General features: G+C 62.3%; 2 protein-coding genes across 3 annotated transcripts; one reads left to right on the top strand and one right to left on the bottom strand.

The window, feature by feature from the left end:
* Window positions 1-5,596: 5,596 nt before the first annotated feature.
* On the top strand, window positions 5,597-8,038 carry POLR2H (RNA polymerase II, I and III subunit H). 2 transcript variants are annotated; one of them, XM_066193883.1, is made up of 5 exons: window positions 5,597-5,717; window positions 6,074-6,157; window positions 6,864-6,957; window positions 7,331-7,414; window positions 7,531-8,038. In XM_066193883.1, exons 1-5 carry the CDS (start codon window positions 5,645-5,647, stop codon window positions 7,646-7,648), a joined length of 453 nt encoding a protein of 150 aa, XP_066049980.1. In that variant the 5' UTR covers window positions 5,597-5,644; the 3' UTR covers window positions 7,649-8,038. The 2 variants fall into 2 exon arrangements, with proteins under 2 accessions (XP_066049980.1, XP_066049981.1); XM_066193884.1 differs by lacking the exons at window positions 6,864-6,957; window positions 7,331-7,414.
* A 289-nt stretch (window positions 8,039-8,327) lies between these two features.
* On the bottom strand, window positions 8,328-10,492 carry THPO (thrombopoietin). The gene is made up of 5 exons (XM_066193882.1): window positions 10,309-10,492; window positions 9,379-9,506; window positions 9,209-9,295; window positions 8,840-9,004; window positions 8,328-8,739 (listed from the first exon to the last, which is right to left on the bottom strand). The coding sequence occupies exons 1-5, from the start codon at window positions 10,346-10,348 to the stop codon at window positions 8,560-8,562; spliced, it is 600 nt and encodes a 199-aa protein (XP_066049979.1). The 5' UTR covers window positions 10,349-10,492; the 3' UTR covers window positions 8,328-8,559.
* Between the last annotated feature and the right edge of the window lie 3,472 nt (window positions 10,493-13,964).

The following is a 13,964-nucleotide window of genomic DNA, read 5'->3' as shown; positions in this document are numbered from 1 at the left end:
ATGCCTGGCTGCTGAAAGGGGACAGGATTGTCCCTTCAGTTCCCTCTGTCCCCAGCCCCCATGCCCAGCTGTTGTTCATTACTGGTGATCTGATCTCCAGTGAGTGGGGCTGCCTGCAGGACCTGATACTATCGGGGTAGCAACACAACCCCAAACCCTCCTGGGGTGCCAGGGGGGACACGTGGGGATGGGGCAGGGCACCCTGCCAGCAAAGGAGACTGCAGGGCTGACCCCATGACTCAGTGCTTTGCTGAGATTTATGGAGTCCAAGGAGGAAGCTTATTTTGGACCACTTATTTCAGAACTGTGGCTTCATGGCATGTGAGGAGAGGTGTGAGGGGACATGCCTGGGATGCAGTGGGGATGCAGGGTGCTGGGGAAAGGGAGGGCAGGGAGAGGGGGCACTGCGAGCAGGAAGGGGACAGGCAGGGAAGGGGAAGGGGAAGGCAGCAATGCCCAGAGGCTGCTGACGTGTGCCAAGACCAAGACTGGAAGAAAGAGACAGCCCCGACCAGCCCCACCATCAGCTTGGTCATGGGAGATGACTGTGAGGGCCCCATGGAGGCACCCTGGGCTGCAGGGATGGGGCTGGGGTGGGGGTTTGGGCAGGGGCAGCAGAGCTTGTGCAGGATGCTCCCGCCTGCCTCTGTTTCCAATTTAGCTGATCCTCACCCCGATCCCTGCAGCTAACTAATCTGTTTGTCTTCCAAAGCCGTTAAGTTAATTCCGATCCCAGCAAAATCCCACAGCTTTCATCCCAGCCCACCCTCCAGCTCCATGAGCCTGGCAGGGGCATGGTGGGCAGCTGCCAGACGCTGCCAGTGTCCAGAACGGAGCCCCTTCCATCATGAAGGATCAGGAACTCACTCCTGCAGACTCCCAGACCAGTCTCCAGCAGCCCCATGGTCCCTCCTGGGGCCGGGTGCCGTTAAGGGCCATCATGGGGACAGGCGGCTGTGATGACAGCTGGGGAGATGGCCTATCCCTCTGCCAGCCCGGACAGGCACCCGGCCCCGCTCTGAGAGGTGCTGCGGAAAAACTGACATCAGCATCAGCCCGGAGGAATTCGGCCTCCCTGGCCCATCCCAGCAGGGGACAGGGACAGAGACAGGGGCCTCTGCCATGCACCACAGCAAACCTGAGCATGGTGAAATAGGAGGGGGGGTGATATAAAGCCCCCTTCTTTGCTGTACCCTTTCCCAGGGGCCAGGAGCAACCCAGAGGGTCTGTGAGTATCCCCAGGGAACAGTCACTGACTCTGCTTCCTGTAAGCACAGCCCCCTTCAAGCTCTGACTGCAGAGAACAGCCAGCTCATGACACTGGTGACACCTCCTGTGCCAGTCAGGGACAGTGGTTGGGGCTGCATTCCTCAGGATCTCAGTGAGGAAAAAGAAAGTTCTAATCCCTTTCCCAGATGCCTTGGGGCTTCTGGGATGGTTATGGCTTGGTCACCCCTTGGTCCCTTCTGTCCCCCACCCCACAGGATGTGCCTGGTGGCGTTGAGGAAGTTGCTGAGAGATGGTGACACCCCTCAGTTGCCTCCGTGCTAGAGACCCCGACATCCTGCTCCCCTCCCCCAGTCACACTCCATCATCTCCTCATTCCCAGCCTCCGTAATTGGTGGCCTGGTGACAGACGGGCTCATTAACAGCTTAATTTCGGCTTCATCTCTTCCTGCCTGACCCCCAGCCCAGGTGGAGACTGGCCCAGCAGGGTGCCGGATGGGCACCCGGAGGCTGAACTCCTGCACCCCATGGGGGTACCCACGGAGCTGGTGGGAGAGCAAAGGAGGGCACAACACGGGCTGGCAGCACTGCCCTGGGCAGCCCACAGGGCCTTGGCTCCCCGACATCTGGGTGCATGGGGGGACTCCCATTCCTCGGCATGGGGACAGTGCCTCCCTGCTCCTTGCCCCACTGGGATGGGCAAGGATACCACCAGGGCAGGTGCCAGCAGGTGCCGGTCGTTGCCCACCTTCCTGGCCTCACCCTGCCCTTGTTTGCTTCCCTAACGGCGGCGGCCTTTCGGCTCCTTTGTGCGGCGGATAACAGGAATCGCCGCTGCCTCTGAAGTGCCGGCCACCGGCCCACACCCCAAACTGGGCAGCAGGATGTGGGCATGTGAACAAGGAGCCCAGGCCAGGGCACAGGCAGGAGTGCAGGCAGACCTGCAAGCCGTAGGCGTGGGCATGGGGTGCGGGCGGGTTTCTCACCCTCACTGCTCTTCTGCTTTTCCTTCGGGTTCATATTGCAGCCGGTGAGCCCATCCCCAGCACCCCAGCACCAGGGCAGTGCCCAAAACCCTGTCCCTGTCCCCCTCCCAAGAAAAGCAGCTGGCAGCAGCCCACGATGGCTGATGTGGGGCCCCCAAAGGCTTCCCCACCGGATGGAGGCCTGGCTGCCTTTCAAAGGCGCTTGTGTTGTATAATTTATCGGCAGGAGATAACAGACAAGCGGCTAACGAAGGAGGAGGCTGTACCCCTGCTCTGGGGAGTCTGGAACCACAGGCATTGGTGCTGCCAGGATCCATCACACTGGGGGCACGCACACCTCCCTGGCCGAGGTGTAGGTCCCATTTTGATTTGGGGGTGCCCCAAGGCAGAGCCAGAGATGGTCCCACTCTGTACCCTGATTTGGAGCTGCTGCCTGCCTTGCAAAGAGACCCCAGAGGCTACTGCACGACCAGAGCAAGGGGAGCCTGGGTCCAGTGTTTGAGGGGTTCTTCACCCCAGGGACACACAGACTTCCCAGCATGGGGGAAGGGCAGCAGGCATGGAGGGGCACAGGGTAGGGAAGGGTTGGTCCCACGGGCACTGGGGCAGCACCTGGCACCAGATCTGAGAAGAGTTTGTTTAATCCCAGATAAGAAGGCAACACCAGGCACCTGGCTGGCAAACGGGCACTCCCTGGGCAACAGCAGCAAAGGCAGTGCTGACCCCCCAGCCCCCTCCAGCACCTGTGCCAGGACCGTCTGTTCAGCCCCAGGGCTGGCGTTACCTGGGTACATGACTCCCTCTGGCCACCCACACTCCTGTGGCACAGCATGGCATGGCACGGCACGGCACATGGCACATGGGTCAGCGAAGCAGCCGGCACACGGCACAGCCAGGGCAGATGGGAGTGGAGTGCAGGGAAAAAGCAGGGTGCCCCATCCTCTGCCAACCCGGGCCATATTTACAGCAGGGCCAGCAACCCCCCGGCCAATCCTGCCCCAAGGGTTGCGTGGGCATGGGGCCAAGCAGGGGGCTTAGGGACAAAGATGGTTCTTGGCATCGTGGTCCTGCTGAACAGCCAGTGCCCAGGAGGTTCAGGGCTGTGCCAGCCTCCTGCTGCCACTCTGATCCTGTGGCATCTGTGGGGCATCTGGAAATCCACCCCCTGCTTCCCCATCTGGCCCTGCAGGTGGCTGTGTGCCCGTGACCCTGCCCAGGGTGGGGGCTCAGGTGTGCCCTGCCCCGCAAGGGCAGGGAGGCAGACGGCAGTGCTGGCTGGCAGGGTCATCGGGCAGCAGCACCCCTGGGAGCTGCCTCACCGGCTGGTGAGCACAGTCCCAGCTGCCTGCTGGCCTGGACCGAGTGTGCCAGGTCTCAGCAGGGGCAGACAGGCACAGCTAGGTGGGATTAGCCCTTTGTGTCACCCCGCAGTGGCCCTGAGAGCATCCAAGCTGGCAGCACAGCTGTGCCATGGCCCTCCAGCCTGAATCACACCAGGATCCCAACGGGTACCCCTTAGTACAGGAGGGGCTGGCACATGGACCCCTCCCCGAAAAACACCCCTGGCCCCCAAACCACCTTGCCCCGGCCGGCTGCTGTCCGCCAGGCAGGTCACGTCCCTCCAGGGCGGCACCCTGAGGATTCTGGAAAGGGCAACTGGGAATACTGGTGAGCCTGGCTGTGGTAGGACTCCGGAGCTCTGATCCGGCACACCCTGGGGCTGTCCTGCCATGTTCGGTGTGCTGCTGCCACCCCCTGGCAGCCTGCACAGCCCCGGGTGTCCCCCCACAGCCCCTCACGCTGGGGTGTCCAGGTCCCCAGCACCGGCCCAGTCCTGCCCCCCAAACAAGCGGGCACGCGGGATGCAGGATGCCAGGTGGGCTCAGTAACTCTGGGGAAGGGTCCACACCTCTCACCTTGGGCCAAAGGGGATCCGGTCTACGGCCACCACATTCTGGCAGGGAGGAGGTTTCTGCCCCTCCCCGAGCCAGGGCGGACAGAGTGGGGAGGGGGCTGCGGGGCTTGGGAGCGTTACCCACCCAGGCGATGATTAGAAGGAGCCGAGGTTCCGTCCCAGCGCATTAAGACTGTCCCCGCTGAGTGCCACCGCCGCGGGGTGACCCCGCCGTGAACCGCCTACGCTCCCCCGACGAGCCCCCAGACCCCTGGCACCAGCACCCCCCTTCACGCCAGTGTCCCCGCTGCGTGTCACCACACTGCCCCGTTCCGCTGCCTGCGCCTCAGGCATGCGTGAGGATGCGCTGGCACCGTGTCACAGAGGGGACATGCCATGGAGAGGTCACACCTGTGTGTGTCTAGGGACCACAGGCGTCTTGTGACAGGCTGCCCGGTGCGGATGCTGGGGCATCTCGGCTCTGGGTGCCATCCCGCACCACTACCTGGAAATGTCCCCCGGGGACAGCACGGGCTATGTCCCCACGAAGCCACCTCGCTGCAGGCATAGGGGCCACGCACGGGGGGCTATATCCCGTAGATGTCCCTACTCACGACCTCGTGGTCCCTAGGGAGATGGTGGCATGTGACGCGCACACAGCGCCGTGCCACCCACCGTCCTCAGTGCCCATCTCACCGGGACACCTGCAGCCTCCACCAGTCTTCTCTGTGCCACATTTGGGCGGGCACACGCTGCCAAACGAGGTGTAGGGTCCCCACTGCCAAGCGGGGGATAATTTGTTCAGGCAGGCCGGTGGTGGCATTCGGGGAACGGGGAGGACGGGGCTGAACTCTTGAACCCGCACCGACCAGATGCCAAGCATGGAGCACCCCGTGGCGTCCAACGTGAGAGCAGCCCCCGGCCGTGCCAGACCCCCCTGCTCCCCTCACGGTTCATCGGCAGGACACGGGGGACGGTGTCACACGGCTCTTCCCGCCATGGCTGGCGAGCGAGGAGGAAGGAGCCGGTGGGGGCTGCAGCCCCAAGACCCATCGCTGGCTGAGTCCGCGCAGCTCATCACCCCGATATCCAGCTGCGATCGGGGGCGCGGGTGAAGCCCCTCTCTCCCATGCGGCGGGGGTGGGACGCAGGCTGCAAGAGCCCCGTGGGACCTGCCGAACCCCTCCCCGGGGCATCCCTGACCCCTCCCGGGACATCCCTGACCCCTCCCGAGACTCCCCGGACCCCTCCCGGGACTCCCGGTGCCCGCCGCGCGGGGGCGCTGCCGTGCCCGCTCCGTGCCGGGGGCGGGGCCGCGGCGCGCGGGTCCCTCCGCGGCCTCGCAGCGCCCCCTGCCGGCCGCGCGCGGGGGGCGGGGGCACGAGGACCGCGCGCGCTCCCGCCGGCCCCGGGGGTCCTGGCGGGGAAGTGACCCCGCCCACCGTGAAGCCACTTCCGCCCCGGGTTCGGCGGCGCGAGACGTCATCAGCGTGCGCCGGGCGGGAGCGGCGCCGGGAGCGGGAGCGGGGCTGCTGCCATGGCCGGCATCCTCTTCGAGGACATCTTCGACGTGAAGGACATCGACCCAGAGGGCAAGAAGTTCGACCGCGGTGAGTTGGGCCCCGGTCCGCTTCTCTCGATCCCCCGTCTGCCCGTTCCACCGGCGCTGGCCCCTCCGCGTGTTGCCGGCCCCCGGAGCGCCTCGCTTCCCCAAGGCTTCCCCAAGGCTTCCCCACCCGGCTGCTGCTCTCCACACCCCCGCGAGCCCTGTGCCTTGCATTCCTCTTCCCACCGTGTTCTTCTGCCTGCCCGTGCACACCTGCGTCAGCTGCAGGGCTCTGGCATCCATCCCAAATCCATCCGAAAACGGCTCCGGTGCCAGTCTGGGGTGGGAAGACGACCCTGTTCCCACCCAGCCCTCGGAGATCTTCTCTATCTTGGTCCCTGACTCTATTGCTCTCCCCAGTGTCGCGCCTTCACTGCGAGAGCGAGTCCTTCAAGATGGATCTCATCCTAGACGTGAACATCCAGATCTATCCCGTGGACCTCGGTAAGCCATCGGGCTGCTAGCACAGGGCGAGTCAGCTGGTGTCAGCTTGGGTGGGCGAGATTAGAGAGGATGGAGCCAAGAATTGCTGTGGTCAAGGAATAAGGTGCCTCAGGCTTCCTTGTGCCCCTGTTTTGTCCCCAGGTAACAGGAGATTCAGGGCACTCGCAGTTTACTGAGGCTGAGCTGGGTTTCTGGTTCACCTCCCTGTGTGGGTTTGGGCTCACCTCTGTCCCTTTCCCCACAGACGCTGTCTGGGAAAGCTGCTTCAGCTGATGGTAACCAGGCTTTAGGGGACACCTCCTGAAATTAACTTCTGCAGCTAAATACACTAAATGCGTGGAAAAGAGAATATTACCCTCCATGAAACACAGAAGGGCTGATGCTGCAGGGGGCTCATGTATCTGCCCAGGGTCCAGCCAAGCCCTCTGGGGGAATATAAGTGAATATCTTGTTGTGTCCCAATACCAGCAGTGGTATCCTTGTGACTCTGGCTTTCTCCGTGATGTGGGGAACAAGGAGACTCAGGATCCAGTGTGACCTTTCATACGTTCCTTACAATCCTGTTGGAGGACTGGCAACAGGGACGGTGCTTGTTTAGCACCCTGTGCCAGGGTGGCCCATTTGCCACCACCCTGACTTCTGGCCGTGTGTGCTGCTGCTCTGGTTGTGCTCTAACCTTCTCACTGCTCCTCTGGCCTCCTCACAGGGGACAAATTCCGCCTGGTCATCGCCAGCACCTTGTATGAGGATGGCACCCTGGATGATGGAGAGTACAACCCCACGGATGATCGGCCCTCCAGGTACGGGGCCCAGCTGGGACCCGTGTGCCCGGGGACAAGGGAAAAAGTGAAGAGCTGAGGTTGAATGTTTCAGCTTGGACACTAAGAGGAATTTCTCCATGGAGGGGGTGATTAAACATTGGAATGGGCCGCCCAGGAGGATGGTGGAGTCACTATCCCTAGCGTTGCTTAAAGAAAGACTGGGTGAGGCACTCTTGCCGCGGTCTAGGTGGTTGTCAAGGTGGTGTTCAGTCACAGGTTGGACTTGATGATCTGAGAGGTCTTTTCCAATCTAACTGGCTCTGTAACTGTGAGGTACCTTCTCCCAGAGGTCACTGAGCTGGGGGAACAGCCAGGTTTGATTCCTTGCTGACCCCAGGCTGTGCTGTTGCAGGGCAGACCAGTTTGAGTACGTGATGTACGGCAAGGTGTACCGGATCGAGGGGGACGAGACCTCCACAGAGGCGGCCACGCGCCTGTGAGTGCCTGTGAGGAGTGGGGGGACACAGTGCCCCGGGGTGGGGAGCGCTGGGATCTCGGCTCGGGTCTCCCGTGGGATTCCCTGCTCTCACTACTCCTCTCCTCCCACCTCAGCTCTGCCTATGTGTCCTACGGGGGGCTGCTCATGCGGCTGCAGGGAGACGCAAACAACCTGCACGGGTTTGAGGTGGACTCCCGCGTTTACCTGCTGATGAAGAAGTTGGCCTTCTAGCACACCTCCATGGGCTGCCTCACAGACATCCAGCTGAAGCCCTGAGAGCCTGCATTCTGCTCCAGCATCCATGCTACCCAGCCTCTTCAGAGCTGGGGAGACGGGAGCAGTTCCCCTCCTCATCCCAGTGTCTTCTGACTCCTGCTGGGATCCACATCTCTGTTTGTGAGGAGGGAGGTGCCTGACATGGAGTGGACACCATGCTGGGTGCTCTGGTCTTGCCTGATGGCATCTCCTCACCTTTGCCTGTGCTCAACAGCCCTGGCTCTGGCCAGGAACATCTGGACTGGGACAGCTGCCTGCCTGCCTCTGGGGACTGGGAACCATTTCCTCAGGAGCCATCCTGAGGCAGGCTGCCTTGGTTTTGATTAAACTGGGATGTTTTCTACACCTGGCTGTGTTTGCTGTGGGGCAAGGCTGGCAGGGAATGGATACACCTGGACAGGGGCAAAGGGGGAATGCTGCCACTTCCCAAAGCATGGGGAGTCCAAACCTGCGGCAGGTGGGTACAGAGAGGAGGAGTGGCAGCTCAGGCCCCATGCAGGGCCGTGCTGGGGGATCCTGCAGCACTGGCGGCTGCTGTGGGTGGGAGCAGCACTGGGAGCATGTCTCAGAGGAGCTGGCTTCTGTCCCAGGCCTGGGCACAAGGACACACACAGCTCTTTAGAAAAATAGCTCTTTAATGGAAAAGCATTCACAGTAGAGGTGCCTGCCCGGATGGGAGCAGGGCCTGTGCCTGCTGGCATGTGAGTGTCACTGCTTGCCTCCATGCCCTGCACAGTAGACGAAGACTTGAGGAACAGGTGCCAACCCTTCCCCTGTGGGCATCTTCCTGGGCACCCAGAGCACAGCTTAGTGTCCTGCAGGATTGCTCCAGCCTCGCTTATGGTTTAACCGTGTGTGGAGCCTCATCAGGCCCCGCATGGAGGGTCTCTGCTGTCCCCCTGTCCTTGCTTGCACAAGACCTTGGCCAGGTCGTAGAAGAAGAAGCGCAACTTGCCCTGTACCAGCTTCCGGTAGGTGAGGAAAATGCTGGTGATGTGGGTCTGCTCCATGGAGTGTGGGGAGCAGCTCGGCTCCCAGTGTCCTGCCTGAGGGGTGAGAGTGGGACAGAGAGGTGACAAACAGCGTTGCATCCAACCCAGCTCAGCTGGCACCTGTGGTGGTCCGGCTCATGTGGGGAGGTCTCACCTCCCAGCTGAAGGTCTGCAGGAGCAGGAAGAAGGAGTTGGCATGTCGGTAAAGCTGGCTCAGCTGCCTGGCCCCACACTCATCGCTCACCTGGCCCTGGGCCCCAGCTGCAGCACCCACCAGCAGGGCCAGGTCACACAGGATCTCCCGCCGCTTGGTCTCGTTCTGGGGGAGCAGACAGTGACCCCCAGGGCCTCGTTGCTTCCTGCGCTCACCTTAGGTCTGGATGGGGTCCTCTACCCTCCCTGTGCCACCAGATATGCCTACAAGCATCTTGTTCAGCATTTCTGGTGCTTGTGCCAACCCAAGGTTCCTTCTCCAGTCCTGTTAGCACACCAGTGCCAGCACCCTCCTCCCAGCCCCTCTCACCGATTTGGATTTCCACTGCTGGAAAGTGAAGTCCACCAAGGGCAGCACTGCAGGGCAGCTGAGTGCAGGCAGGGCCTGGCACTGGCCCTAGTGAGGAGAGATGTCAAGGTGAGGTGCCAGGAACTGTGCATGTCCCTGGTCTTGGGTTTTATGGGGGACTGTATCCTCACCACTCTCTTTTCCATGTCCTTGGCCTCCACGATGTATTTCTGGATAAGCCTGTTGTCACAGACCAGCCGTGTGGGGCTGGCATGGTCCTCTTTCACGTGCAGGAGGAAGGATGTGAGGAGGAGCAGTCCTGGAGGAGATGGGGTTACCTTGTACACTGTGCCAGCCTCCCTGGGCAGTGCCAGCCCAGAGCCAAGCCTGCAGTGGTGAGTCCTCTCCCCAGCCCTTTGGTGGTCTTGATGGCCCCATGGTGGGGATGCAGGGAGGTGTGAGTGGCTGAGGAGGGCCCGGTGCTGCTCTCAAGTCAGCCAGCAAGGGGTGCCCAGTGCTCATGGGGGAGAGCCGGAGTTTCTGTGCCAGTGGTGTGTGCCAAGGGGCCGCACAGCCATGTCTGCCAGGTTTTTCAGCCGTGCTCTAGGCAAGGAAACAGGGCTGTACTCCCTGTGCAGGCCGGGGCCAGCCCTCCGAATCCCTGCCAAGAGCAGTTCCAGGCGTCATGTGCACTTCGGGGAATCCCGGCCTGCAGTGTCCCACAGGGAGCATCTGTTCCTAGCCACTGCCCTGGCTGAGTGCTCCCCTGCCGGTACTGCCTTCCCCAGTGCTGCTGCACACTGCTGTGCCCAGCAACTGCCCATCCTGACAGCTTCTCCAGTGCCCTCTTTGCATCCTCCTGCCTGCCTCACTCTCTGCCCTGGCACTACACCTGTCCCCAAAAATCCTCAGGTGCAGCCTGTTTACCTAGGGTGGGCATGGAGAGATGCTTGGTTGCCCTCACATGCTGGCAGTGGCCAGGTCCAACCAGCCCAGAGCCACCCTTGGGGTTTGATGCCCATCTGTGGGATTCGTCGTGCAGGGGACACTCTGGCTGTGGGTCCACAGTACCCGCTGTCCCTTCCTGCGCACCCAGTCCCCCCTTTTAGCCACACACTCACTGTTCAGCTCCATGCTCGGCTGGGGGCTTCGGCCCTGCATCTTCCACCCTGGGGCCCGCGGCTGCTCCCTGGCTCCCGTCCCCCTTCCATGGAGGGCAGTGGTGGCGCGGGTTCCCCGCGAGCCGCCCAGCCGGGACGGAGGGCCGGAGGCCGGGAGCGGCCCTGGGACAGCACGGCGCGGCTCTGTGCCTCCGGCCTGGCCGCCCAGCCAAGGCAGCACGATTTCCTGTTGTGTCGCCACTGACCTTCCAGCAAAATCGCAGCAGGGGCCCCGGGCCCGGGGGAAGGCTTCCTGCCTCCGGCCGCTTCCTCCCTTGGCTCAGGGCACGGGAAGGGCGTCCCTGGGCGCCCTCCGTGGCTGCTCACCTGCCCCCAGGCCTGAGCGCTCAGCAGTCAGCACCTCAGTGGTCAGAGCCTCAGCTGTGCCTGTCCAGGGGTAGAGGGTGGCCCTGGTACCTGAAGAAGGGATGATGTCAGTGACCCTGCACTGGAAAACCCCAGGAACATCAGGCCTCATGAGGTCCTGCTCCTGGCTGTGGCAGCCAGGTATGAAAGCCACCAAAAACCCTCTCCCAGAGGTGGACCATAATCCTGATGACCCTCTCCCAGAGGTGGACTTCTTCCATGGTGACCTTTACGCTATTAGACCCCATGCCTGCTGACCCTCACACAGAGGCATGCTCTGACCCCTGCCTCCATCAGAGGTGACTCGGAGCTGGAGATCCCTGGGATGGCTGTGGTTTGTGGGATCCCTCTGTGGATCACAGGAGTCATGGCTAGTGCGTGGCACCAGTGCTGTTTCACCAGGGGTATTGGTTGGGAGTGGGCTGGGTGAGGCACCCATAGATGTCCCCTCCCTGGGCAGGAGAAGCACCAGGGGCCTGTTCAGCACCATTCCCTGGCATGGCTGTGGCATTCCCTGCAAAATCAGCTCTCACTGGACCCTCTGGCAGGGGGTGCACATCCCCATTCCCATGTGTACGTGTGTGTCCGCCCGTACTGCACACGTGTACACACCCACCACGTGCACCCTCAAGCCTACGTGTACACACGTGCATTTCCCTGGCACGCGTCGGAGCATGCGCTTAGATAACCCTCCACCCCGGCAGCCCCCCACGGCTTCCCTTTGGGGTCACCCCCCTCCCAGCACACATCCTCTCGCTCCCAGGCTCCCTGCAGCTCGTGCGTTTCCTTCTCACACCCCGGCTCTCGCACACTCTCGCACGTTCCCACCCCCGTCGCTGTGGACAGCGGTTCCCGGCAGCGCCTGGCTGGGTGACAGCAGTTAAAGTAAACACCTCAGCCCCGTTCCACCTGCCCCATGTCCTGCTCAGCCCACAACAGCCCACCTTGCAGGGTGCCTGGATGGGGGGTCCAGCGGGTGCCACGACTGCAGGGATGAGACTGGCTGCCCCGGCTTGCCTGGGCACAGCTGACAGCAACGGGACCTGTGAGCACCGGGGTCAAACACCTCCAGGCTTCCCCCACACGGCCGTGGCCCTTCTGCGGACGTGACGAGCTGCAATCATGCCCGCAATCACGCCCGTCAACACCCTCAGCCCCTCTGCCAGCTCTGGCCTCGGGCCCTCCGCCTTCCCCATGTCAGTCCCTGCCATGCCCCCACCATGTCCATTCCCTGTCCCTCCCTGGGTGCAAAGTCATTGGCGATGCCAGGCTGGAGAGCTGCGGTGCCCTGCATTCCTTCTTGATTAGGCAAACAAACCCGTCAGGGGAAACTGGAAAGCAACTGGAAACTGGAGGTCTAATGGACCCCCCATGGGCAGCCTAAGGTGGCCACAATAGTCCCTTTACTCCAAAATATTCCTTTCAACAATGCCAGAAGCTGGCAGGCAGCATGAGCCTGTGCCCGTGGGCAGCCTGGTATTCCTCTGCTGGAAGGGGCAATGCCAGCATTTGCTGCCCGCGCCGCGGGGGCAGAGGATGTGCGGGAGAGCCCCTGCTTCTGGCCCCAGCCCAATCCCACGGATGCTTCGCGCTGTAGAGGGAGAGAGTGTGGGGGCAGTAAGTGAGGCACAGGGATCCCAGAGGGACACGGGGGCACCAGCCAGGCAGCCCGAGCTCTTGCAGGGGACAGGAAGCCAGGCGGGGGCCGCGGGGCTGCACAGCTGGCCGGATCCCGGTGCCAAGATTCCCACCTCTCCTTACAGGGTGCAAAGTGCTGGGAATCCCGCTGCAGGGACAGCCGTTCGCACCCACTTTGCCAAGGTGCTGAAGACAGCAGGAGGTGACAGGAGTCAGGGAAGGGGAGGGGGGGAAGAGGAGGAAGACGCCGGGGTGGGGGGGAGATGTGGTTCGGTGGCACAGCTGCTGTCCCCGCAGGCCACCCAGATGTGCTCGGTGGGCACCCCCAGGATGTCAGTGCTAGCATGGGAAGCAAACCTGGCCTTCCAGGGGCAGGGAGGGGGGTCCTAGCCCCCTTTGAAGCCCCCATAAAAGGGTCTGGCATAAAGGAAAGAGAAAGTCAAAGGAACAAAGAAAGCGGCTAATCCCGGCGTGAGCAAACAGCCCCGTTTGCTCAGGGCACAGCTGGCTCCGGGGCCAGGGAAAGGAGCACAGCGGGGCTCTACGGGTGCCAGGCAGCGGGGACCCGCTACCCGGGCTGCCCCTCCCCGAGCACGGGCCGTCCCCGGGAGCAGCGTCCCTCCTGGACCCTCCGGGCTTTTTTGCTACATATGCAAATTGCCAATAAACATCCGTGGGCAAATCCTACTCCCCGTGCAACCCGGTCCTTGCACTGCTCCCAGACAGCCGTCCCAGAAGAACACCCGCGCTGCCGGGTAAACGGACTTGCAAGAGGCACTTTTGTCGGGGTACCGCAGCTTGGGGGAGAAGGATGGCAGGGTTTTACCCTTCCCAATTTTCAGCAAGCCACATGCTGCCCAGCACCCCAGCACAAACCCCTCGATGCTGCCCCTCAGGATGTCCGTGGGCAAGCCCTCCTTGCCTTGGGCAAGGGCACCTAATGCCACTGTCGCATCTGGGGCGATTCCTCCTCTACCATCCCGCTTCTCAGCCACGTTTCCCACTACAACGGGGTGCAGGGAGTGTGCTGGGAGGGCACCTCGTCCCTCTGCCTCCATCCCATGGAGAGGAGAAGGGGTTAATGCCAGGCAGCCGAGCCGCAGGTGGGCGCAAGAATGAAATTCCTTCTCGCTGTCCTGCGAAGTCTGGGCACAAATATTTGCCTGCATGTCCGGTGGGGAGGGGGGAGACCACCATCGCTTCTGGGAGCTTGCTAATCCCCATGCCAAACAAGGCCCCCACATGCCCCACATGTCCCCTGCCTTCCACCTTCTGGGGTCACCCTGCAAAGCCTTTGAGGAGGGGACATTTGGGGTCAGGGGGACAGTAGCACCTGTGGTTACTCCTATGAGCAGGGAGCTCTATGGGGTTGACCAGGCACTGGGAACAGCTATCTTGCTGAGGGACACTGCCAGGATCTGCTTGGCATGGCAGATGAGACTGTTTGGGGGTTTCCATTCTGCTCCCCGAGCTGTGGCCACCACAGCAGGATGAGATGAAGGCGAGGGCCTCAGCCATCCTCACCATGTCAGCAACACACCCTCCATAATAAATTCCATGTGTTCACAGACAGAAAATAGCCAACTTCCCCCTCTCCGTTGTCCCCCCAAACT

Source organism: Chamaea fasciata, unplaced genomic scaffold (assembly GCF_029207755.1).
Source record: "Chamaea fasciata isolate MVZ Bird 193981 ecotype frontalis unplaced genomic scaffold, bChaFas1.0.hap1 SCAF_11, whole genome shotgun sequence".
Lineage (NCBI taxonomy): Eukaryota > Metazoa > Chordata > Aves > Passeriformes > Sylviidae > Chamaea > Chamaea fasciata.
This window is presented reverse-complemented; position numbering and strand designations above follow the sequence as displayed.